Here is a 27,610-nt window from a genome sequence, read left to right on the forward strand (position 1 = left end):
ATTCTCTTTTTTCCCCTTTCCTTTTCTTTTCTTTTGATCTGCCATGAAAAGGGAGTTATCAGCAGTGTCTACGCCTCAGTTTTATTTTTCCCCTTATGCATTTTGCATCACAAAGCATTTGAATCTGTTTGACGTGTTCCAGGAGCTCTGAAGTAACCTTTGGTTGTTGCGTGAAATAGACTACAGAAAAATGAGAGGCAAGAGGCCGTTCTGGAACGTAAAGTTTATGGGCCATATTGCAAATACAAATAGCTTCTTTACTTTCTAGAAATAAATAGGTCTGTGTTTTTCCTTTGCATCTGAAAAGGCCATTACACTAGGCCAATGACACTCAAACGTAGACGGGCATCAGAGTCACCGCTAAAACAGATTGCCACCCCCAGAATTTCTGATTCAGTACATCTGTATTAAGACTTGAGAGTCTGCATTTCTAACAAGTTCCCAGGTGATGCTGATGCTGCTGGTCCAGGGATCACATCACTCAGCTGATCTGAATGTAGATTGAAAACCGTCCTTCCCTCCCAGCTCATGAGCAGAATAGACGTTTTCTCAGGTGCTGATATTCCCATCACTTTATTACTGCCTCCAGGTGACATATGACTTCAGAGGCTGGGCTGGATGGGAAACTCAGCTGGCCTGGGCCACTGGGACTCTTACTGTTCCACTTTAATCTGGCCATCTATTTCTAGTAAGGATTGTGTAAATAAATGAAGACGAATTACATGAGAACAATCAAAGGCTATTTATTCACAGCTGGCTCTAGCAAGAAAGTCAGCCACCATCACTTGTGCTTAGCCACTCAAAGGCAGGCAGAAAAGTAGAAAAACTTTATAGTAAAAACAGGGAAGGCTTCCAGTATGCCCTGCGGTAGGCGGGCTCACTGGAAGTCCAGTGTTCTATGTGATTGGTTAGGGGAGCATGTTTGGCTTTCTCTGGTTGGTCCACGGTTGGAAGCAGGGATAAAAATTAAGGAAGTTGTTTATCATTAATCAAGTCCTGGCCATTTGGAGCCAATTGCTGTAGGAGTTTTTGTTTGTCTTCCTGGAATATTACTAGAGATAGAAGTCCGATTTCCTACAAGTCTGACTTAGCAAGCTGGCTTCCTGGGCTGGTTATTGTAGAAAAGGGGTTGGTTCCTGGGCAGGTGGCTTCAGATTGTGGATCAGAGGTCAGTTTTTATATATAATCTGTCATTGTCCATTTGGATGTTCAGTCTCTCAGGATTCACAGTAGACATTCCCTTTTTGTGTCTTGTTTAAATCTTTAGCACACTCCACATTCGCCACTTTTAATTAAATTAGGGCCTCCTCTGTGAAAAGTATTATGTTAAGTAAATGAAGCTTTATAAGCTATAGCTACCAATGTCAGCGAGAAGCACCTTAGCCATTTTGGCATCAAGGAGAAAGGTCAGGGCCGGGTGCGGTGGCTCACGCCTGTAATTTCAACACTTTGGGAAGCTGAGGGTGACAGATCACCTGAGATCAGGAGTTTGAGATCAGCCTGACCAACATGGTGAAACCCCGTCTCTACTAAAAATACAAAAATTAGCTTGGCTTGGTGGTGCATGCCTGTAGTTCCAGTTACCTGGGCGGCTGAGACAGGAGAATCTCTTGAACCCAGGAGGCGGAGGTTGCAGTGAGCCGAGATCACGCCACTGCATTCCAGCCTGGGTGACAGAGTGAGACTCCGTCTCAAAAAAAGAAAGAAGAAATAAAAAAGAAAGGTCAGGGCACATGTAATTTAGAATATTCCAGCCCATTTACGATGGTGGAGAGAGGACATCCAGAGTTCCTGGGAAAGAAACCCAGGTGGGGGAGCCTGGTCCCATCAGAGAGCACAGCTTTGTACCTTTGTATCAGGAGCTGTCATCTGTTCTGCTCCGCAGAGTTGGGTCCTCAGGTCATGCCCAACAGGCCAGTGACTAGTCCAGTGCCCACAGTCCCTCTGGTCATGACTCCTGATAAGTCCCGTGCTTCTCCAACACAGGTGGATGATCTGAAAACCAAGTTGGCCGCCCAGGAAGTGGAGCTGAAGCAGAAAAATGAAGATGCAGACAAACTGATTCAGGTGGTGGGTGTGGAGACTGATAAAGTGAGCAGAGAGAAAGCCATGGCAGATGAGGAGGAGCAGAAAGTGGCCCTCATCATGCTAGAGGTGAAGCAGAAGCAGAAGGACTGTGAGGAGGACCTGGCAAAGGCAGAGCCAGCACTCACAGCAGCGCAGGCAGCCCTAAACACCCTCAACAAGGTAAGAGGACTGTCTGCCATACCTGCTCATCCTTCAGGGGCTGGTAGACCCAGAGACCACCTTGGCATTCCCAAGAGATGCAAGGCCAGTGTTGGGAGGGTTTAGGGTGGACTCCAGCTGTCGCTGATTTACTCATTAAGCAAGCAAACATTTCTTAGTACTGTCTGTTTGGTTCCGTGAGCTACCAATGAAACCTGGAGATGGGAATCTTAGAACCATCTAGAACGTGAAAAGTCAGCTGATCCAAACTCCTCACTTCACATATAAGAAAACCAAGGCCCAGGGAGGAGGACAGACTAGGCCAGAGCCATAAACTTAGATATTAGAGCAGAGACTTGAATTTACTTCTTCAAAATCCAGTCCCAGAGATCTTCCTTCTCCAGTAACCCAGGACCGTCTTGCCCGTTAGGTTCTGTGGGACACACGAGCCCTTTAAGGTTCTTTTGTTAAATGTTTAAGAAAAGACAATAAAATAAGATGTTAGCCTCAAAATATACTTTTTAATCTATAAAATCAAAATTGGTAAGTATTTAATTAAGTGGCAACCACATAACTGTATGTCAACTAAATTAAACTCATAAATTTACTCTGGAAGGAAGGTGGGGAGGGCATGAGGCTAAGCCACTCTTTTCTTTTCTCATTTTTCATTTTAACTTTTTTTCCCACTTGGATAACCACGGCTGAGAGGCAAAGGTGGAAGGAAAAAAGGGGGCAGTCAGACTCAAGTCATTATGAGTTGGCACCAGAGATGGACAGAAAGCTGCCCCCTTTTCTGTTGAGATGCTCACGTATGTTTTTTGGAGATGCTCTGCCAGTCACTGGGGACCTCACCCCTACAGATTGCTTTCTCTGCCTTCTCCCAAGAGTCTGGCAATTCCCTTTCTTCCTTCAAACGAAACACTTAGGCAAGTTCTAAAACAACCTATGGCGGCTCAGCCATGCAAGTGGCTCACATCTGGTCCACTGGAGATTCCCACACCACCTTTCCCCGAACAAGCTCTAAGAGGCCTCCCATGCTGAATACTCTGCCCACATGTCTCGGGGCTAGCCCGCTATTTGTATGCACTCTAGATTTCTGGGATATAAGTTAGACCCCCGTCCCCTGTGCCAGTCAAACTGCAGGAGAAACATGTTAAGCTCACTGAGTAGTCTTTTTGAAGTCCCTCCTTCCATATTTTCTGCGAAAAGTGGTGGCTGCTCCACATCCTCCCTTGAAGGCACAGTGGGTGGGACACACCAGTAGTCCTCATGAAAGTTGCCTCCTAATCTCTAACTTCCTGACTCTCTTATATCCTCAATTAGAGTAAAGGGTTGAAGAATCAAAAAAGCTCCTCTTCTGAAACCTTCTTGAATTCTGCATGGTCCCCTCACACCTCACTTTGGAATGTGGCATCTATTGGCTCAGGGCCTCAACTAGGCACATTGTAAAATCCTATTACGTATGGTTATAAAAACCATTATATTTAATGTGAGCTGTGAGTGCATTTTTGTATTTTTTATGAGGCGGTATAGGGAAACCCTAAAAGTAAGGGTGTCCAAGTCCAATCAAGTTCTTAACTGAGCCTCTACTGCAATAAAAAAACACAAAATTTCTCCAGTAGGAATTTGCTATATCATTGGGTAGGCCAGGATCAGAGGTGTTACCTGGCTGTGCCACTGTTTCTGAGCCTGAAGCTTTCCTACAGCCAGACGGGCTTCTCTCTGACCCCTCACAGCAACACTCTGCTCATCTGTAGGCCTTTGATTACACTGTACCCTCCCTCTTCCTCATTTAGGGCCCCTCTCCTTTCATTCCGTCTAAATCTTACCCAAATTTCAAAATCAACCTTACATTCCAGATCCTTGTCTTCTGTTTCTGATTTCCAGAACGCAAAAGATAGAACCACTTTATTTACACACCTTCGTGTCTTGTTCACTGATCATTCCTTGCCAAGAAGACAAACGTCTTTCATAAGCTCTTTTGACACAGGCTTTATATTTCCTAAGATGACCATAGTTCAAATACTGGCTGCACTGCTTACTAACTTCATGGCTCTGGGAATAATTTTTTTTTTTTTTTTTTTTTTTGGAGACGGAGTCTCGCTCTGTTGCCCAGGCTGGAGTGCAGTGGCACAATCTCGGCTCACTGCAAACTCCGCCTCCCTGGTTCATGCCATTCTCCTGCCTCAGGCTCCAGAGTAGCTGGGACTACAGGCGCCCGCCACAACGCCTGGCTAATTTTTTGTATTTTCAGTAGAGACAGGGTTTCACCGTGTTAGCCAGGATGGTCTCCATCTCCTGACCTCATTGTGATCTGTCCGCCTCGGGCTCCCAAAGTGCTGGGATTACAGGCGTGAGCCACCGTGCCCGGCCAACTCTGGGAATAATTGTATCTTCTCAGAGCTTCCATTTTCTCATCTGTGAAATAGAAGTAATGGTAATACCGTCCCCATTACATTGTTTCAAGGATTAAATGAGATTAGTGTGTGAAAAGTAGCTAACAGATGATAGCCACTCAGTAAATATGTGTTGTTGGTGGTGGTGATGGTGGTGATATTGTCATAACCAGAGTTATCACTTCTGTTTCCACAAAACTGCGAACAAAATGAACATTGATAAATACTGTTTGGTTAATTTGATTAATTGATAGATTGAAATAAATAATAGGTATGTAACTTGAGAAGTGATGGAATAGAATACTGAAAATCACACTGGATTTGAAGTCTAGACAACAGAAGTAAAATTCATTTTTAATAAGTACCTACTATGTGCTGGGTAATATGATAGATGCTATCTTCGAACTAGTGTATAGCTTGGTACAAGTCACTGAAGTCCTTGATTCCTCGTTTTCTTTTCCCTATAATTAGAGAGGGACAAACAGGAATTAACAGGTTCTTCATGTCACTTTACACTCCCATCCAATCTACAAACTACTTTCAAGGTATATCCAAAATTCAAATGCTTTGGATTTTTTTTATATGCTGCTAACACTTGGGTCCAAGCCACCATCATCTCTGCCTTGAACTATGGCAATAGCCTCTAAGTTGCTCTCTCTGCTCCCACCCATACTCCAACACGGTCTTTGCCCGTTACAGCAGTCTGAGTAATCTTTTTGTAAAAACAGGTGTTTGACCATGTCATCTCTGTGTTCAGAATCTTCCATGGTTTCCCATCACATTCAGAATAAAACCCAAAGATGTCACCATAGCCTAAAAGGCCCTCCATTATTTTGCCTGTGCCACCTCTCCCGCATTAGTCACCACTCTTCCTTTTGCCATTCTACTCCACCTACGCCAGCCTTCTTGCTGGTCTTAAACGCTGCAAGCACAGTCCCACCCCAGGACCTTTGAACTAGTGCTTGCCTCTGCATGGAAGGTTCATCTTCCAAGTATCTCCATGGTTCCCTGCTGTTTTTTTTTTTTTTTTTTTTTTTTTTTTTTTTTGAGACGGAGTCTCACTCTGTCACCCAGGCTGGAGTGCTGTGGCTGGATCTCAGCTCACTGCAAGCTCCGCCTCCCGGGTTCACGCCATTCTCCTGTCTCAGTCTCCCGGGTAGCTGGGACTACAGGCGCCGCCACGTCGCCCAGCTAGTTTTTTGTAGTTTTTTTTTTTTAGTAGAGACGGGGTTTCACCGTGTTAGCCAGGATGGTCTCGATCTCCTGACCTCGTGATCCGCCCGTCTCGGCCTCCCAAAGTGCTGGGATTACAGGCTTGAGCCACCACACCCGGCCCCTGCTGTTCTTTCAAGTGTTGGCCCAAAGTCACCTCATCAGGAAGCAAATAATAAAAGCATTCATTAATTTCAGAAAAAAATTAAGATATGCAAGAAAGAAAATTAATCCAAAGTGAACAATAGTTATATTCATGGGCATACTGAATGTTAATTTAACTAAAAGTTTGATATAACCATAATGGGGAGAGGGAAAGGAAGTCAGTAACGATAACTATGAATACTCAACATTCTACAGTAGCAAGTCCCTTGATAATGTCTTAAATGAAAAAGCAGGCCGGGCGTGGTGGCTCAAGCCTGTAATCCCAGCACTTTGGGAGGCTAAGACGGGCGGATCACGAGGTCAGGACATTGAGACCATCCTGGCTAACACGGTGAAACCCCGTCTCTACTAAAAAATACAAAAAAAAAAAAATTAGCCGGGCGAGGTGGCGGGCGCCTGTAGTCCCAGCTACTCGGGAGGCTGAGGCAGGAGAATGGCGTGAACCCGGGAGGCAGAGCTTGCAGTGAGCTGAGATCTGGCCACTGCACTCCAGCCTGGGTGGCAGAGCGAGACTCCGTCTCAAAAAAAAAAAGAAAAGAAAAAGCAGCAGCATAAGCATGTTCTTTATCAATAAGGAGTAAAATCTAGAAAGTAATGGTGGGTGGCCCGGCACGGTGGCTCACGCCTGTAATCCCAGCACTTTGGGAAGCTGAAGTGGGCGGGTCATGAGGTCAGGAGATTGAGACCATCTTGGCTAACACGGTGAAACCCCATCTCTATTCAAAATACCAAAAATTAGCCGGGCGTGGTGGCGGGCGCCTATAGTCCCAGCTACTTGGGAGGCTGAGGCAGGAGAATGGTGTAAACCCGGGGGGCGGAGCTTGCAGTGAGCTGAGATCACCCCTCTGCACTCCAGCTTGGGCGACAGAGCGAGACTCCATCTCAAAAAAAAAGAAAGTAATGGTGGAGGAAATTGAAAGTGGTGACTTCTGGAGAGACAGAACTGGCGTGAAATGGGCATGTGTTTTGTTCCCAGCCTTGTAGCGGTATTACAGCTTGCAAACTACGTGCATGTGTTACATTAGCAGAAATAAAAATTAAAAAATTTCAGTGACTTGAGATCACAGAAGAAGGCATAGCCAACTGCCCAGCCTGGTAGGAAATAGGGAAGAGAAACCCCATGAAGCAGAGAGGATAAAGATGAGTATTTTACTAGATGGAGAAGGTGGTAGAAAAGAATATCCCAGGAAGGAACAACCTTTGCAAAGACCCAGATGAATGAAGAGTGTGGTATATCTGAGCTGTGGGTAGAGAAGTGGGTGCCTTAGAAGGTGGTGTGGCAGGGGAGGCTCTAAAGGTGAGTTGAACAAGACAATTAACAGTCCATCCATCACTAAGAAGTTTAACTGTAGACCAGTTCACAATCTACAGGTGGCAATTCATTACTGGGTTGCAACAGCGCTTTTTTAATGAAATAGAATGGTCCACAGTACACCACCTGTAGTAAGGACAAATATTGCTTCATGAACCCAAGGACTCCTGGACTATCCTTAAACCCTTCTGCACTCACAGGACTCTGGTATTTAAGGGCCATTTCTCTGTTTTCTCATTATTTGCAAAGTTAACAATAAATCTTTAGCTAATACATAAAGAAGACCTATAAATCAGAGGTGGGTAGTAACTCTCTGCACACTTTAAGTCTCCATTTTGGCAGTTTTGTTTTTATAGCTGAACTAAAATAAATCCGGTATAACTTTTTCTGCCTTCATTTAGGAATGGTTTATCTTGCAATTTCATGGTCTTCCTCCCACCCCCTCAAAGTTACTTGGAATGTTCTATTTACTTCCCATGCATTTTTTTTTACAGTGAACTTATTTCTTCTTATACAAATAATAGGTAACAGCATTTTTGTTGTTGAAAATGACTCAAATAGTATAAAATATATAGGGTCAACATAAAGTCACCCTTACTTTCCACTTCAGCCCCTGACCTCTCCTAATGATAGCTCCTATAATAATTTGGGGTGTGTCTATTTCAGCAGGTTTTCTACACATTTATATTTGTATTAATGTACATATAAAACAAATCTCAAATACAAGTGGGCATTACCAAATTACTTTCCCTCCTGTTTATTGTATGTATTTAAGGTATGATGCTTTTGTTATGTATATACATAGTAAAATGATTGCCACAGTCGAGCAAATTAACATATTCATTACCTCACAGTTATGTTTATGTATGTACGGTAAGAGCACCTGAAATCTGCTTTCTTAGCAAATTTCCCATATACAATAATATATGTTGGTGAAAGTGTGAAGAAATGGGAATGCTTGTGCCCTGTTGGTGAGGATGCAGATTGGTACAGCTGCTATGGAAAACAGTACACAGAGGCTTCTCAAAACTTTAAAAATAGAAACAGCATATGACCCAGCAATCCCTCCTTTGGGTATATACCCAAGGGAAATGAAATCAACACCTCATAGAGATGTCTGCACTCCTTTATTCATTGCAGCCTCATTCCCAAAAGCCACAATATGGAGAAAACATAAATGTCCATCGACATTATACAAGACATCCTGCATTTGCAACAACACTGATGAGCCTAGAAGACATTATACTAAGTGAAATGCGTCAGACATAAACAGAAATACACTGTATGGTCTCACATATGGAATCTCACTTTCCCTCTTGATACAAGATTTTATTTCATGTCAGTACATGTATTGAAACCCCATTTGTTTAATGCTTCATAGTACTCTGTCTTCTAATAGTACTGCATTCTGTTTAATTATTCTTCTAGTTTTGAGCATTTAGTTTATTTTTTCCAATACAATTTTCCTTGTACGTATATCTTTATTGTTTGTGTGTAAGAATTTCTCTGGGCAAACAAGAAGTACAATTGCTTGACAGAACAACATGGTCGCTAAATAATGCCTCTCCCCCAAAGAGTTCCACATCCCAATCTCTGAAGCATGTGAATCTTGCCTCATATAACAAAAGTGACTTTGCAGATATCATTAAGTTAAGGATCTTGAGACAGGGGGATTATCTGGGATTATCCAGGTGGGCCCTAAGTAATCACAAGGGTTCAGAGAAGAGAGAGAAAAAAGGTCGGAATAAGGAAGTGACGTGATGACAGACACAGAGGGAAAAAAATATTGTGTGATATGGGGCCATGAGCCAAGGAGTCGGACAACCTCTGGAAGCTGAAAAGGGTATGCAATGGATTTTCCACGAAAGCTTCCAGAAGGAATCAGCCCTCCCAACCGCTTGATTTTAGGACGTGTGACCTCCAGGATGGCAAGATAGTACATTCATGTTGTTTTGAGTCAGGAAGTTTGCTGTAACTTGTTATGGAAACAATAGAAACCTCTTAAAATAATATGCTCTTTTTTAAAAATACATTCTGCCAAATTTCTATCCAAAATAGCTGTTCTTGCAGTTCTGAACACTGCTTCTCCCACATCCTGGCCAACCTTAGATATTTTTAGTCACTTCAGTTTTACTCAATGAAATGACTTTTCAAATTCTCACTTTTATTTTAACTTTAAGTGGTTTCATTCTAATGAAACCAGGTGTTGATCAAAGAAAATGATCAAGGCAAGTCTCAATCATTTTAGGAGGTGGACATGCCCAGGAAAGAACATAGAGCCACGAGAAAATGTGGTCCATGCTTTTCCAAAGAGGCTCTGGGAACCTCAATGTTTAAAAGGAAAGGAGCAGGTATTGAGGAAAGAGAAAAAACACTTTTTAAAGGGTGTGGGTAAGTTAAGAGGCAAATGGTTGCATCATTTTGAGTCTTTATTCAGCTGTTCACAAGTGAGAGGAGGGTAGGGGAATAGTCACTTATGCGTCCATCTAGCTCAGTGAATCTGCATTTTTACGTAAGATAACATAAACATAGGGCAGAGGAAGCAATCAGACATGTATTTGTCTCAGGTGAACAAAAGGATGATTTTCAGTTCTGTCCTTTGTCCCGTCCCTGTGAAGACAAGCTGTCAATTTACATCGTCAGGGTGAAATTCAACAGAACTGTTTTAGGATAAAATCTTGGGGTCCACAAGGAATTTCCTTTTGGGCAAATTGTGAGGGAAGTATGTAGCTTTTTTATCTTTGCAGCTATTTTATTTAGGAACCAAATGAGAGGCAGGTTTGTGTGACCCAGTTCACAGCTCAACTTTTCCCTTTGGCTTAGTGAGTTCGGGGTCCTGAGGTTTGTTTTCCTTTCACATGGGCATCTTTTTAAATCTTTAGATTTCTTTTTCTGTTCATTACCTATTCAGATCCTATGCCCATTTTCTCACAAGGTAGTTTTCCTTCTTTTTATTTCCTTCCTTTCTTTTCATACAGTTTCTCATTATAAACTTTTGCTATGAGTCCCTTGGTATATATATGTTGTAATATTATTGCCAGTTTGTTATTTGTCCTCTAACTTAATATTAACAAGTAATAAAAAAGGATTTTATAATCTAATAATTTGGGGAATTCTAGGAGAAGTCAGGGTCTTCATTATAAGCTTAATACTAAAAGTGATAGATATAGCACATGAAAATAAAACCTCAGATTAATCTAACTTATTAATGGTGGTGTAAGATGTCAACATGAAATACTAGTAAGTTGACTTTAGCAATTTATTGAAACAATATGCCACCAACTGGTAAAGTTTTTAATTTAGTATATAATGCTATTTATGTATGCATACCCAAGCATACATTAAAAAGAAAAGCTTTGTAATCACTGTGTTAGTCAGGGTTCTCTAGAGGGATAGAACTAATAGGATAGATGGACATATGAAGTGGAGTTTATTAAGGAGTATTGACTCCTGCCATCACAAGATGAAGCTCCACAATAAGCTATCTGCAAGCTGAGGATCAAGGAAGCCAGTCCGTGTCCCAACACCTCAAAAGCAGGGAAGCTGACAGTGCAGCCTTCAGTCTGTGGCCAAAGGCCTGAGAGCCCCTGGAAAACAACTGGTGTAAATCCAAGAGTCCAAAAGCGGAAGAACTTGGAGTCTGATGTTAGAGGGCAGAAAGCATCCAGCACAGGACAAAGGTGAAGACCAGTAGACTCAGCAAAAGTGGCTTTTCCCACCTTCTCCTGCCTGCTTTTTTCTAGCTATTCTAGCGGTGCTGGCAGCTGATTAGATGATGCCCACCCAGATTGAGGCTGGGTCTGCCTCTCCCAGTCCACTGACTCAAGTGTTAATCTCTTGGCAACACCCTCACAGACACACCCAGGAACAATACTTTGCATCCTTCAATCCAATCAAGTTGACACTTCATGTTAATCATCACAGTCACCCTGAGAAATGTCAAAATGATATTTAACACAATTCAACATCTATTTCTTGTTAAAACTCTCAGTCAAGTAGGAATAAAGTAATATTTGAATACTTCGCTAGTAGATGGAAATCAACCTCAATCCAGGAGCAAAACCTTCCATCTAATAATAGAACCCAATAGGTACTGCCATTAACATAGAGAAAGTGCGATGACAACCCCCTTCAATAGTATAATTTAAAAATGTGTCCTAGATTTCTAGACAATGAAATAATGAATTAAAAAATCTTAATCATATAAATGTTGTGAAATATCAAACATAATATTATTCATGGATGGTATAAAAAATAAAACAAATGAAAGGGAAAGTTAAGGACTCATTGCAAAATAAATTTTAAAATACAATAGCTTTCCTAATATCCACAATAGCCAGTTAGAAAATGTATCTTCAAAATAACAACCAAAACATACGGCACAAATAAGTGTAAATAAATTTGTTGAAACTGTGAAGAAAACTACATATCCTTATTGAAGGATATTTTAAAAGATGTGAATAAACAGATGTACTTTGTGTACTGGGAGATCCAATTTTATAAGGACACTATTTCTCCAATTTACTTAAAAGTAAAATACTACTCTAACTGAACTCCAATTTGATTTTTGGCATATTTGTCTCTACTGTTATTAAAAGTTCTTATTTAACCATTATTAAAGATCCAATAACCTATGTGTTCAACAGTATAAAGTTAGCCAAATAAATTATGTATATCCAGATGGAAGAAAAGTGTGCATTGGTTATTTTAAATCATATTTCCAAAAGTAATTGATAAGAAAAACTTTAAGATTTTATTTTCAGTAAAAAAGTAGGTTCGAAATTAGTATAGTGATTGATATGTATATTTGTATACATACATGTATATGTGTGTGTGTGTATATATATATACACAGAGAGAGAGAGAGAGAGAGAATAATAGAGACACATAAAAAAGAAAGCTACTGAATGAATCACACCAGGATGTAATATTTTATCTCTGGTTAATAAAATTATGAATCTTGTTTTTATCTTTATCTTTGCTTAATATTCCACAATAAGTATATACTCTTAATAAATGGACAAAACTGTATTATCTTGTATAACAGTTAAGAATAATAAAGAAATAAAAACTGTAAAAGAACCAGAAAACTTCTCATAGTTTTCAGAATTCAGTTTGTATGTTGTGAAATGTCTTTCTAAAGCAGAAACAAAGAACCATATTAGAAAAGGGACTGTTAAATGTGACTTCATAAAGCTTTAAATTTCTGTAGATCACAAAATACCATAAACAAACTTTTTTGCATTTAAATAGAAGTGAATAATTTATTATAATCTTTGAAGCGAAAAAGTCCAGATTGTATTTTCGATAATTTTAACATTAATATATATATTACAACGTGAAGAAATTTTTTTTGGAATTTTGTTTAAGTCATTTCCTTTGAAGTCACATCATGGTAACATCTTTTTTTTTTTTTTTTTTTTTTTTTTAGACAGAGTCTCTCTCTGTCTCCCAGGCTGGAGTGCAGTGGTACAATCTCGGCTCACTGCAACTTCCATCTCCTGAATTCAAGTGATTCTCCTGCCTCAGCCTCCAGAGTAGCTGGGATTACAGGTGCACACCACCATGCCCGACTAATTTTTTGTATTTTTAGTAGCGACGGGGTTTCACCATGCTGGCCAGGCTGGTGTCGAACTCCTGACTTTGTGATTCACCTGCCTCGGCCTCCCAAAGTGCTCAGATTACAGGCGTCAGCCACTGTGCCCGGACAGTAACATCTTTTTTAATTACTTAACTTTTATTTTAAGTTTGGGGTACATGTGCAAGTTTCTGATAGAGAAAAACTTGTGTCATGAAGGTTTGTTGTACAGATTATTTCATCACCCAAGTACTAAGCCTAGGACCCAACACTGGCACGAGATTGTATTTCATTGTGGTTTTGATTTGCATTTCTCTAATGATTAGCTATGTTGAGCTTTCTTTCATATGTTTGTTGGCCACATGCATGTCTTCTTTTGAGAAGTGTCTGTTCATGTCCTTTGTCCACTTTTTAATGAGGTTGTTTTTTTCTTGTAAATTTAAGTTCCTTATAGTTGCTGGATATTAGACTTTTGTCAGATCCAAGCTTGCGAAAATTTTCTCCTATTCTGTAGGTTCTCTGTTCACCCTGCTGATAGTTTTCTTTGCTGTGCAGAAGCTCTTTAGTTTAATTAGATCTCATTTGTCAATTTTTGCTTTGGTTGCTATTGCTTTTGGTATCTTTGGCATGAAATCCTTGCTCATTCCTATGTCCAGAATGGTATTGCCTAGGTTGTCTTCTTGGGTTTTTATAATTTTGGGTTTTACATTTAAGTCTTTAATCCATCTTGAGTTAATTTTTGTATATGTTGTAAGGAAGGGGTCCAGTCTAAATCTTCTGCATATGGCTAGCCAGTTATTTCAGCACTATTTATTGAATAGAGAGTCATTTCCCCATTACTTGTTTTTGTCAGGTTTGTTGAAGATCAAATGGTTGTGGATGTGTGGCCTTATATTTCTGGGTTCTCCATTTTGTTCCAATTGATCTGGTCTATGTGTCTGTTTTTGCACCAGTGCCATAAACAAAATTTTAAAAGAGATTTGCAACACATATGCAAAAACAGTAAATATTCTCTATGTATGAAAAGCTCTCATGAGTTGTACTGGGAATCTCCCATTTGTTCTGCTCCCCTCCTCTTATTGCCCCCAACCCAGTTACACTTTGCCCTTCCCAACTCTGTTCTTTCCCTAACCTGGGAGACTGGATTTGCATGAATTGTTTCAATGGACTGCCTTTGCCCTCTAGCTTTTTGTGACCTTTGGCCATGCTAAGTACCAGAAGATCATAGGAAGGAGAAAGAGAGATCCTGGTAGTCATTTCTTCAGCCTCCATCTGCCCTCCATTAACAGTTACAGATCCTGTACCCCTCCTTCTCCAGAGGGCTCGCTCTCTCTCTCTCCAGGTTCTGCTAACCCCTCCTCTCCCTTGTCTCCTCAAGCCCAGGGTGGAAATGGAACCACCCCAGCTCCACTCACCCTAACATTACTAGCCCAGAGTAATGTACTATCTCGTAGGTCTCTTCAATCCACACTTTCATAAATAGTTCCTTTAGTTAACTTTCCTTAAAAGAGCTGGTGTGTTGTATCATCATTTTGCCTGCAGAAACCGTAACAATTATAGTAATCAAAAAGAAAAATAGCCCAGTAGAAATGTAGGCAAAGGACAAGAACAAACAACTCACAAAATAAAAACTCCAAATAGTTTATCAACATGGAAAAAAGTTTAGCATCACTAGTAAATACACATATGTATGCATAATATGCATATGTTAATTAAACCAATGTTGTGATCTTATTTTTAATCTATTTTTTATTTAAATAATATTTGCCAGTGCTGAAAGGATGGGAGTGCTCTCAAATACTGATGATTGGGATTGAAATTTCTGAGAAATAATAATTATTGTTACTAATAATTTAATAAATTGAATAATTATTGAATAAATCAAATAATTATTAATGATAATTTGTACAAAGCATACTAAAAATGTTTTTACCCTTTGACCCGGCAAATCCGCTTCCGAGAAGATTGTCATAAGTAACTAAAATGTTCACAAAGATTTATACAGAATAATGTTCAGCAAAACATTATCTGTGAGGTAAACTCTGGGAAATGACTTACGTTTTCAAAATTAGATAAATTGTAGATAAAGTGTGGATTGTCCATATACAGACTTTCAAAAAATTCTGCTCTAGAAGAACTAGTGACCTTCTCTCACACCTCTTTTTAAAACTACTCCTAAGTTCTGCCTACACTAGCTCCAAAATATATCCCAAATCCAATCACTTCTCACCATCTCCCCTGCAAAAAGCCTGGACCAAGCCACCTTCAGTTCCTCACCTAGACGGCTAAGCAGCCTCCTGAATCTCTTGTTCCTCATCCACCCTCCCCTGCCACAGTGCGTCCACACTGCAACAGGCCTATCTGAGAGCATAAGCCACATCATTCCATTCCCTGCCGAAAACACTCCAGTGGCTTCCCAGTGAAACTGGAGTAAAATCTATACTTCTCATACTCCTCCCCATGGCCTCCGGAGCCTCCAGCGGTCTGGTCCGACTGCCTCTCAGCCATCCTCTTCACCACTCTCTGGACTGTCCGCCCCACTGTACGTCACAGCCAAGCTTGCTTCTGCCACAGGCCTTTACACTCGTTTGTTTAGCAGCCTGGAACAGTCTTCCTGCAGTCTGTAGAGCTGGCTGTTTCCCGTCATTGAGATCCCAGTGAAATGTAGCTTCTTGAAGAGGCCTTCCCAGAGGAAGAGACCTTCCTAGCTAACGTGGCGTCATCACATTCCAAGAATTCTCTGTCATGAGCCGTTGTGTTTGTTTTCTCCTTATTTAGAATATCAAAGATGTATCTCTTTGTTGCCTGTCTCCCCCACCTGAATGAGCAAAAGGACTTTGCCTTTCTTGTATCCCCGTCACTCAAACTGAATGCCTAACACATACTAAAAAATATTTGTCCAATGATGACTGCACACATGTTGATTCGTTCATTTAATCACTCAGCAAAGACTTTTTGAGTGCCCTTCCCAGGCCAGGCACTGCTCTGGGTACATGTGATACATCCATGAGGGAAGATCCTTGCCTCTCTGAAGCTTATACTCTAGCTGAAGTAAGGGGCGAGAGACAATAAATACAACTTCAAAGTGACTTATATAATGTAGTAGAGCATGACAGATGCTGTGGGGAACAAAGAAAAATGTGGAGTAGAGTAGGAGAAGCACCGAGGCTGGGCATCTGGAGAAGATGGGTGGGAGGAGGCAGAGGTGGTAGGCCTTCTTAGGAAGGAGCCATTTGTGAAAAACTTGGAGAAGAACAAATGCATCAGGCAGATATTTGGGGAAGAGCAGCCACACGGCTAGAACAATAGTCCTAAGACAGAAGTGGAGCAGAGCCCAGAGCGCCTGTGCCTAACAATTTCTGCCTTCTGAGAAATGTTTCTCCCAGGCTGGGCATGGTGGCTCACTCCTATAATCCCAGCACTTTGGGAGGCCCACGTGAGCGGATCATTTGAGGTCAGGAGTTCAAGACCAGCCTGACCAACATAGTGAAACCCTGTCTCTACTGCTATACAAAAACTAGCCAGGTGTGGTGGCAGGTGCCTGTAATCCCAGCTACTCAGGAGGCTGAGGCAGGAGAATCGCATGAACCTGGGAGGTAGAGTTGCAGTGAGCCAAGATCACGCCACTGCACTCCAGCCTGGGCGACAGTGTGAGACTCCATCTCAAAAATAAAAATAATAATAATAATAAAAGTTTCTTCCAGCCTTGTGTTTCTATTAGCGCCACACTGCTATGTCTGCCTGCTCCATGCGAATCGGCTTGAGGGGCCAGGCTTAACCGAACAAGATCTTTACCCAGGGCTTTTTAAAATTTTGACTTGCATTGGAGAAAAAGTCTCTTTCCCTTGTCTTTTCATCCGATCACTCAACACATATTTTGACAAGCATTTACTACATAATTTCTTCTGTTCTAGGCACTGGGGCTTCCATGGTTAACAGGATAAATGGGGGTCCCTGCTCTCATGAAGAGGAGGGATATAGTAAGTCAACAAGGAAAAACTAAGAATCGTTTCAGGTTCTCTGAAGGAAATCATCATGGCTCTAGGATGGGAAATGACTAAGAAGGGGAGGTTGGTGGGTAGAGTCTCACAGGGTGGGGGTCGTTTGAATTGAGGTTTTTTGTTGTTGTTGTTGTTGTTGTTGTTTTTTGAGATGGACTTTCATTCTTGTCACCCAGGCTGCAGTGCAATGGCATGATCTTGGCTCACTGTAACCTCCGCCTCCCGAGTTCAAATGATTCTCCTGCCTCAGCCTCCTGCCTCAGAGTAGCTGGGGTTACAGGTGCCTACCATCACACCCAGCTAATCTTTGTATTTTTAGTACAGATGGGGTTTTTCACCATATTGGCCAGGCTGATCTCGAACTCCTGACCTCAGGTGATCCCCCCGCCTCAGTCTCCCGAAGTACTGGGATTACAGGCGTGAACCACCAGGCCCGGCCAGAATTGAGATCTTGATGGATGCAGAGGTGTCAGCCATGCAAATGGCTTAGGAGGAAGTGTTCCAGGCAGGGACCTGAGGCGGCAATGAGCTTGGCAAGTCAATACACTGAAAGAAGGTGATCACAGCTACAGCCTAGTGAGAAAAGGAGAAAATGGGCCACGGTCAGAGAGTTAGAACATGTGCCTTCCAACATGAAGAAACTAGGGTGTCAAAAAGCAACCCACACACAGGGAGACAGGGAAGAAAGAGAAAGTCCACAGAGCCCTGCCGACAACGTTCAGAATGGGATTCCACTCGTCATACTGCCAGCTCCGTGCCTGCCCTTGCCAGATACTGGAGTGAGAAAATCCCCCTCTGTACTTCGTCTAGGGTTTCTGTCGCTAAAACCAAAAGAGTCATGATTAATTTATAGATATGTATGAATATGAAAAAGACTGGAAGGAGTTACTGTACATGGAAACATTGACAGTGATATATCTGGGTTATAAAATTCATTTTCGTCTCTGTACATTGCTTAACTTAGGCTGTTTTAAAATCGTGTCATTCTTTGGTTACATTTGTATTTTCTCACTTTGCCCTCTGTCACCTCAGGGGGCCGTGACGACAGGTGTGCTGGTATCCCTCTCACACCTGTGCTGCCTGCCTCCCTGCCCTCACAGGTGTGTTGTAACCACATGGGACAGCCATTGCAGGAGTGAATGAAGCACCTGCCACAGTACTTCCACTCGGAGCTAGAAATAATTCGCTTTGTTTGTGGATCAAGAGCACCTCAAATTAATTTGGCACAAGGATCTAATTTTTGAAATCAAGATTTCCCCCCACTGACAAAGTCAGCACCATAAGCAAATGGTTTCACAGCATTTTAGGAGCTTCCAGCTACACTGGGGCTCCACTGCCCTAATGGGAAGTAATAGGGAGCTGGACGTGGGAGTCTGCAGTGTGTCTTTCACCGATATTTTTTTCACCTGGCAGACAGCCTAGTGCTTAGCTGACTGACCCATGGCCAGGGGGTCCCTCACATGGCAAAGTTGTTTATGTGGGCAGATCCCCTTGTGGCTCTTGTCCAATCCATGTCCGGTTTATGCCTGCCTGACCATCACTCTGAGCTGGAAGCTCGGTCTAGCACCAGGAGAAAACCCAGCCTGCAGCAGCTCCCCCATTCTTCAGATGGAAGATGCAAATGCAGTATACCACCACAATAGGAAACACATTCAATGATTTTTACTTACAGATCCTGGGCAGGGAGAACGCAGTGAGTTGGGAGGGTAGTGCTCTGACCCTGGGTCATGAAAGGTAGGAATGAAGAGTGAGGCAGAGAGAAAGAGAAGCGCATGGCAACCGGCAGTATATACAAGAAATATGTATAAGAAAGTGTATATATATATATTATATATATATATGAAAGTGTGTGTATACATATAAAAGAAAGGATGTATATATATAAAAAGTATATATAAGAAATATATTTTCATATTTAATATAAAATATAATGTTAATATATAAGTATATATAAGAAAGTAGGATGTGGGTCACTTTGGGTTTTCAGCAAATGCCTGAATGGTGGCAGGAAAGCAGGGAGCCCCGTCTGCTAGGCAGGAGAGATCCAAATACTCTGGCTACTGGCTTGAGCCATTTGGGTGTGGTGTAGAACTGGAAACTGTGTCCAGGGTAACGGAGCCCTGCTTCTGGTATGAGAAAGTTAAACCTATATACAAAACGGATGTTCAAGCCACAGAAAATTAGAATTCCCTACACCTGGTTGTAGGCTTCTCATTGAATGTCATAGCAGGCCTGAAATCAACTTCATATGCATTTATGACACCATTTTATGGACAGAGTAGTGAATTCTCCTGCCCCCAATTTACAGATGAAGGTGGCAAGGTCTGGAAGGTTTAAGTGATTTGCCAAGATCAACTCTTTCAGTCACGTCTTTCTGGAACAAATGAAACTCTGAGCGAAGGGCAAACCCAGGAGCAGGCAGAGCAGCTGACTCACAGGTTGTGCCTTGCTTTCTGTCTGAATTATTTCTTGGCAGAAAATGCTGTTTTGCTATCAGGACAGTCAAGTGTAGTTAGAACAAGCTCATGGAACAAAGCAGTTTAATTAAGGAAAAAAAAATTACTTGGGTTACAGTTCTATTCTCTTCAATCTGAGATGGAAATTAATTTATAATAACCTTATCTTTTATTCATAGCATGCTGCTTATTTCAGAGTATGTCGGCATCCTTATATTTCTCAGTTGAATGTGAAATAATTGTGTGTTTCTAATGGGCTGCGAGTCAGTTAAAGTGCTGAAAGAACATAGCTGAGTCTTGGCTAACCATTCAGAGAAGTCTAAAGCCACTGGGGAGTAGTTTTGGCTTCCTTTTGATGAGTCATGATATTTAAAATTCAGAGGGCTGCTGCAGGCTTCAAAGCAGCCCTTTCAAACTGATCACTCCACAAGCTCACTCCATCAGTGGCAGAGAACAAAGAAAGCCCATTCATGTTCCCCTAACGCCCTCCTTCTCTTTTCCCAGACCAATCTGACGGAGTTGAAGTCATTTGGCTCTCCGCCTCTGGCCGTTAGCAATGTCAGCTCCGCGGTGATGGTGCTGATGGCCCCCGGGGGTAGGGTGCCCAAGGACCGGAGCTGGAAGGCTGCTAAGGTCACCATGGCCAAAGTGGATGGCTTCCTGGACTCGCTAATAAACTTCAACAAAGAGAACATTCACGAGAACTGCCTCAAAGCCATCAGGCCATACCTGCAAGACCCCGAGTTCAATCCCGAGTTTGTGGCCACCAAATCCTATGCGGCTGCAGGCCTCTGCTCTTGGATCATCAATATTGTGAGGTTTTATGAGGTGTTCTGTGACGTGGAACCCAAGCGCCAGGCACTGAGCAAAGCCACCGCGGACCTCACAGCTGCCCAGGAGAAGCTGGCCGCCATCAAAGCCAAGATCGCTGTGAGTGACCCCAGGGCCCCTCGCCCTGCTAGTCCGCCTCCAGTGCAAACAACACTCTTCAGTCACCACCTAACACCTAACGTTCTGGTTTTTAAAGAGAAGTGGGAACACCACATTTTCATGCAAAATCTCATTTTCAGTAGAGGCAACATTTTACATTTCTTTCTCAAACACTGTATAGGCCACACAAGACAGTTCCACCGGACCCCTGGTTTACAAGCTGTGGGCCTAAAAGGTTTTCTCCTTTTCTGCTGAGGAAAGAAAAGATGACAGATGGATGTGTATAGTAGAGGAATCATATTCATGGAGCCCACTGTCAATTTATTGACCACCAATGAATTTAACATTTTTTGCACATTCGATGGTAAAGAACAAAAGGTTAAAATTTTGAGACTTTCTCTATTTCTCCTTGGAAATGTAGGTTTTAGTCACCTTACTTCACCTTTTTAACCTATTCCCTTCAGTTCTAGCCAACTATCTGCCTGTCTCACTCTCAGTAGCATGGATGTGTGGAAATGTGTCAGCCATCTGCATTGTTTTGTGGAAGTTCTTTAAAGCAAGTTATATACTGTGACTTAGTGGGTGGCCCCTTGTCCATAAATATAAAACTGTGAAGGTCATTAGCTTTTATAAACTCATGTAGATATTGTTATTATGTCTGGTTCCCCCAGGATTTGGAGATGGGGATGGCGCTCTTGGATTCACACCTATTTGGGAAGATTTTCCTTGTAAACCTGAAATAATTGAAAGGATCAAAATACATTTTTTATTTTTTAATCTATAGAGGCAGGGTCTCCCAATGTTGCCCAGGTTGGTCTTGAACTCCTGGGCTCAGGTGATCCTCCCGCCTCACCCTCCCAAAGTGCTGGGATTACAGATATGAGCCACTGAGCCCAGCCCCAGAATCCAGCTTTAAAGAGTTGATTTAAGTGAAAAACTGGGAAAGGCCATTCAGAAAACATGAACTCCAAAGAGACAGAGTGAGTGCTCCAAAGTAAAAAGTTAAGGTGTTACTTATATAGGCAGAAAACAAAGCAATTTAGTAGGATTATAACATTTTCTATAATAGGCTGGTTTATGAGTTACAACAATTGAATTAATTACAGTTTTCTGTACAGCTTGTTTCATTTCCTTTCCAATTCACAAGAGTGTATTTAACCTTCCATCTTAGATAATGTAGAGTCTTTGTGTGAGAAAGGTAAGAGGGAGGTTAATCTACAACAAAGATTAGCAATGAAGCTGGAAGGAGTCTTTCCTGGTGCCGTTTAGTCATTCAGACTGTTTTACAAAACAATGTAGGTAAGGAAAAAGGCCAATATATAATCACAGAAACAAAGGTTACAACTGCCTGGGTTATAGCTGCCTGTCCTATGACTCCAGACCTCTAATCACATTACCTTAAGGCTCAAAGTATTTTAAAGTTCCCACAGCTTAGATCTTGAATTACTTACTTTCATACCCTTGAACTTCACCTTTCCCATAAAAATTTATACTAATAAAGTAACAGGTAGAAATCAGAATCCTGGAGGATAGCATAGCAGCTAAAAATCCATCCTTCCACATACCTTAATTCCAATCCAAGCTGTAATATTGACTGATTGTGTGATCTTTAGAAAGGTTTCCGAAATGCCCAAATCTTAAGAATGGACACAGTGATAGTACCTGCTTCATGGGACTATTGTGAGGATTAAAGGATGTGATGTGTATAAAGCATGAGACTAGAGCCCAGCCCATGATGAAGGGAGCGGCAGGAGCCGCCACCACTACTGAGAGCGTGACTTTAACTGTTCAACCACTTCTGCCCCATTTGACAGCATGTGCCGTCTACCACATGCACATCCAACCTCGTGCAGGAACTCAACCACAGCTGTGATCAAGTTCAATCCAAAAAATGTTCTGGATCTTTAATTTCTATGTGTGCATTCTAGGCACATAAGATTGTTGCTACAAATTTGTCATGAGGGTAAGGAGGATTTTACAAGTTGTGAAAGGTAGGATTGTAGACATGCCATATGCCTCATGCGACATGGGTTTATTGACCGTTAGATTAAAATCTCTAGGAAAAAGCTCTAGATCAAAGATCCTTGAGACTAATCTCTCTATTTAAAAAGATAGTTTGGGCTGGGCGCGGTGGCTCACGCCTGTAATCTCAGCACTTTGGGAGGCTGAGGCGGGCGGATCACAAGGTCAGGAGATCGAGACCATCCTGGCTAACATGGTGAAACCCTGTCTCTACTAAAAATACAAAAATACACAAAAAATTAGCCAGGCATGGTGGCGGGCACCTGTAGTCCCAGCTTTTACAGAGGCTGAGGCAGGAGAACAGCATGAAACTGGGAGGCAGAGCTTGCAGTGGGCTGAGATCAGGCCACTGCACTCCAGCCTGGGTGACAGAGTAAGATCCCGTCTCAAACAAACAAACAAAAAAAGATAGTTTGGCAAAGCAACTCACCTCCTCTCAATATGCTTGTTTCATAATGCACATGTTCATGGACTAGTTTACTTAAAACAGATGATAATCACCATAACAATGGCTCCCTTCAAAGAATATCACATGCAAGACACCGTCACATCCCCACTCCTGAATTTTTTTTTTTTAAAGAAGGGGTCTTGCTATGTTGCCCAGGCTGGTCTTGAACTCCTGGCCTCAAGTGAACTTCTTGCCATGCCTCCCAAAGAGCTAGGATTACAGGCAGATTACAGGCATGAGCCACCATGTCCAGCCCATATTCCTGCTTGTTGGGAGGAAAAGATTTCCCGATAATTTTATATTTTCAGTCTCTTCCAGAAAAGCATAACAAGAACCGCATTTTCAAAGACTCTTGACTCAAGTTATTTTAACCAAAGGAACAGTTGGTGCAAAGAGAATGTTTTCAAAATGTTTATACCTTTTCAGTAGCCAACATTCACATGATGGGCCCACTCAACCTGCGGAAGCAATAAGAATATTTTAAAAATCCTTGGCTACCTTTGGAAGGCACTTCTTTTCTGCCAAAATATTTTCTGAAAAAAAAAAAAATGTATTCTTGCTTTTAACAACCTCCTCTCTATCCTCCACTTATACACATTCCCGTCAACATCCCAGGAATGTGAGCCCTCCCTGCTAATAACACAGGAGATGGGTTAACACCCATCCCTAACCTGGAGACCCACCCAGGGCAAGAAGATTCTTTCCTATGTGCTGTGAGGCCATTCCCAGCCTAGTCCAATCTCACATACACACACCCAAGTCTTACTTTTAGGATTTTAGGATAATTCCAAGTAAAGAATTTTATATTCATAATACAGAAAGTGGGGGGGAAAGCATATTTCAAGACAGATTTCAGTTTGATTACTGTATGTCGGACATGATATAGTTTGGATATTTGTTCCTGCCCAAATCTCATATTGTATTGTAATCCCCAGTGCCAGAGATGAGGCCTGGTGGGAGGCCTTTATGTCGTCAGGAGTTTCCTTCATAGCTTGGTGCTGTCTTTATGACAGTGAGTGAGTTCTTGTGATATCTGGTCATTTAAAAGTACGTGGCACCTGCCCCACCAACTCCCTCTTGCTCCTGCTCTGGCCATGTGATGTGCCTGCTCCTGCTTTGCCTTCCACCATGAGTAAAAGCTCCCTGAGGCCTCCCCAGAGGAGGATGCCAGCACTATGCCTCCTATACAGCCTGCAGAATCATAAGCCCACGAAACCTCTTTTTTCATAAATTACCGAGTCTCAGGTATTTCTTTATAGCAATGCAAGAAGAGCCTAATACAGAATGGAAATACATAAAAATGTTAACAGTGGTGGTTATCTCTGGGTGATGAATTTTGGATGGTTGTTTTGTCTAATCTATATTTTCTTTTGTTCTATAGTGAAGATATATTAATGTTATGATTTATAAAAATAATACAACAGGGCCGGGCGCGGTGGCTCAAGCCTGTAATCCAGGCACTTTGGGAGGCCGAGATGGGCGGATCACGAGGTCAGGAGATCAAGGACCATCTGGGCTTAACACGGTGAAACCCCGTCACTACTAAAAAATTACGAAAAAACTAGCCTGGCGAGGGTGGCGGGCGCCTGTAGTCCAGCTACTCGGAGGCTGAGCGGAGATGGCATAAACCCGGGAGGCGGAGGCTTGCAGTGAGCTGAGAGTCCGGTCACTGGCACTCCAGCGCCGGCGACCAGAGCGAGGACTCGTCTCAAAAAAAAAAAAAAAAAAAAAAAAAAAAAAATAATAATAATAATAATAATAATAATACAACAAGGAAGCCCCTTTCCTTGAGCATATAATCACACACAGAGTGAAATATCAAATAGTAGAGAAAGGCTTCTGATGAGAAACAAGAACCCCCTTTAATTCTTATATCTCTTTCTGGTGCTTGAGATCACATGAGAGCCTGCTACCTAGCAGCTCAACTGTGTTCCAGTTGGCCCACGCAGTCTCTTTGCAGATGATTTAATTAATTGCCAATATTTAAAACAGCAGGTACTTTTACGTAAAAATCTTACTTTAGGCCAGTTTAAAAATAATCAAAAGATTCTCATATGTCATTAATTGACCCTGGAATTAAGTAATGGCTTCCCATTCACACGATTTTGCTCATTTTGTCATAATCCCCGCCAACTCCTATTTTTTTCAACACTAGACTCATCTGACAAGTTTCCATTATCTTCCCACTTTCTGATCCCTTGAATTTCTGACTTCTGTCCATGTGTTATGCTGGTATCTATTGCTTGATGAATCTTATTGAGACAGTTGACTTTCTGCCAGCTAGCTGGGGCTAGAAGTTGTTCATTTCCATGTCTTCTCAATATACTTACGATAACCAGTTTTATTAGGTTAGCACAAAAGTAATTGTGGTTTTTGCCATTACTTTTAATGGCACAAGTAATGCCATTACTTTAATGGCCAGTGCGGTGCCTCATGCCTGTAATCCCAGCACTTTGGGAGGCCGAGGTGGGTGGATCACTTCAGGTCAGGAGTTCCAGACCAGCCTGACCAACATGATGAAACCCAGGCTCCACTAAAAATACAAAATTAGTCAGGCATGGTGTTGCATGCCTGTATTCCCAGCTATTTGGGAGGCTGAGGCAGGAAAATCACTTGAACCCAGGAGGCTGAGGTTGCAGTGAACCAAGGTCGTAACATTGCACTCCAGCCTGGGCAGCAAGAGTGAAACCCTATCTCCAAAAAAAACAAAAAAAAGGTAATGGCAAAAACTGCAGTTACAGCCGGGCATGGTGGCTCATGCCTGTAATCCCAGCACTTTGGGAGGCCGAGGCAGGTGGATCACCTGAGGTCAGGAGTTTGAGACCACCCTGGTCAACATGGTGAAACGTTGTCTCTACTAAAAATACAAAATTAGCCAGGCATGGTGGTAGGCTCCTGTAATCCCAGCTACTTGGGAGGCTGAGTCAGGAGAATTGTTTGAACCCAGGAGGCAGAGGTTGCAGTGAGCTGAGATCACACCATTGCACTCCAGCCTGAGCGACAAGAGCAAGACTCCATCTCAAAAAAAAAAAAAAAAAAAAAAATGCAGTTCTTTTTGTGCCAACCTGATAGTTGATGTAACCTTTATTTCCTATTCTATCACATAGAGGCAGCTCCCCTGGAGCTCTCAGCTTTCAAGATGTGTTAGTCTATTCTTGCATTACCGTGAAAAAATACCTGAGGCTGAGTTGGGTGGATCACCTGAGGTCGTGAGTTCAAGACCAGCCTGACCAACATGGAGAAACCCCGTCTCTCTTGAAAATACAAAATTAACCGGGCGTGGTGGCACATGCCTGTAATCCCAGCTACTCAGGAGGCTGAGGCAGGAGAATCGCTTGGGAGGAAGGCTGCAGTGAGCCAAGATAGCGCCACGGCACTCCAGCCTGGCCAACAAGAGCGAAACTCCATCTCAAAAAAAAAAAAAAAAAAAAAAGAAAAGAAATACCTGAGGCTGGGTAATTCGTAAAGAAAAGAAGTTTAATTGGCTCACAGTTCTGCAGGCTTTACAAGAAGCATGGTGCTGGCTTCTGGCAAGGCCTCAGGAAGCTTATAATCATGGTGGAAGGCAATGGGGAGTCAGCATGTCATATGGCAAGAACCGGAGCAAGAGAGGGAAGAGGGAGGTCCCAGACTCTTTTAAACAACCAGATCTCCTCTGACCTGACTGAGCAAGAACTTGTTTACCAGCAAGGGAACGATGCTCAACCATTCATGAAAGACCTGCCCCCATGATCCAATCACCTCCCACCAGGCCCCACCTCCAACACTGGGAATCACATTTCAACCTGAGATTTGGAGGGGACAGAGATCCAAACCATATCACAAGATGACGCTCTTACCCCTGCCTTCAGCTCCCTTCCTTCTACTTCCCAACTCTTGTTATTACTGCTTATCATTACTTTTGCTTTGTAATCACCAAAACTGAAAATACATTCTCTTCTGTAACCAAAATTAAGTGACCCGTGCTCTATCCATAGACTGATCTGCAAAGTTAAAAAAGCAACAATTCCATTTCTATTCTGTGAACGTGTCTATATTGTTCACAACAGACCTAGAATTACATTTTCTGTTTCTACACAATCTCTTCCCCCCCCCCCCCCCCCCCCAGAGTTTCTACTTTTCTTTATTCTCTCTTTCTCTTGCATTAGATCCTTTTGCATAGCATCCATTATTTTTTAACTCTCCATTCAATTAAGTATTCTTTGTCTGTCCTTCTTTGCTGTCATAACCTTTCTCTCTCTTATTCTGCTACGGCTCATTCTCAAAGAACGTTCTCAGAAATGTTAATGATGAGGCAAATTTTCTACATTGTTATAGTCTAGAAATGTCTTCGTTTTATTTGTAAACTGAACAGTTTTGCAAAGTATTGAATTCTGAGTTGCTAATTTTTTGTGCATAGAACACTGAATTTTGTTGTTGTTGGTTTGTGTGTTTTTTTTGAGACAGAGTTTCATTCTTGTTGCCCAGGCTGGAGTGCAATGGCACACTCTCTGCTCACTGCAACCTCTGCCTCCCGGGTTCAAGCAATTCTCCTGCCTCAGTCTCCCGAGTAACTGGGATTACAGGCATGTGCCACCATGCCTGGCTAATTTTGTATTTTTAGTAGAGACGAGGTTTTTCCTTGTCTCTACTGGTCAGCCTGGTCTCGAACTCCCGACCTCAGGTGATCTGCCCACCTCGGCCTCCCAAAGTGCTGGAATTACAGGCGTGAGCCACTGCGCCCTGCCAGAACACTGAATGTTTTATGCTTTTGTCTGGTGAGAAGTCTCGTGGGCAGTCAAGGTCCTGTTCTTTTGTGGATGCACTGTTTTCCCCCTTTCCTTGAAGTCTTCTAATCTTTTCTTTTTGGTTCTTGGTGTGTGAA

General features: G+C 42.2%; 1 protein-coding gene across 1 annotated transcript in view; it reads left to right on the top strand.

The window, feature by feature from the left end:
* The window catches only part of DNAH9 (dynein axonemal heavy chain 9), a 381,759-nt gene that overhangs the window by 249,736 nt on the left and 104,413 nt on the right, over positions 1–27,610 (top strand). The window contains 2 exon segments of the mRNA XM_017855172.1: positions 1,987–2,247; positions 19,851–20,276. Coding sequence (XP_017710661.1) covers positions 1,987–2,247; positions 19,851–20,276 — 687 coding nt within the window.

This window comes from Rhinopithecus bieti, unplaced genomic scaffold (genome assembly GCF_001698545.2).
Source record: "Rhinopithecus bieti isolate Rb0 unplaced genomic scaffold, ASM169854v2 scaffold_40077, whole genome shotgun sequence".
Taxonomy (NCBI): Eukaryota; Metazoa; Chordata; class Mammalia; order Primates; family Cercopithecidae; genus Rhinopithecus; species Rhinopithecus bieti.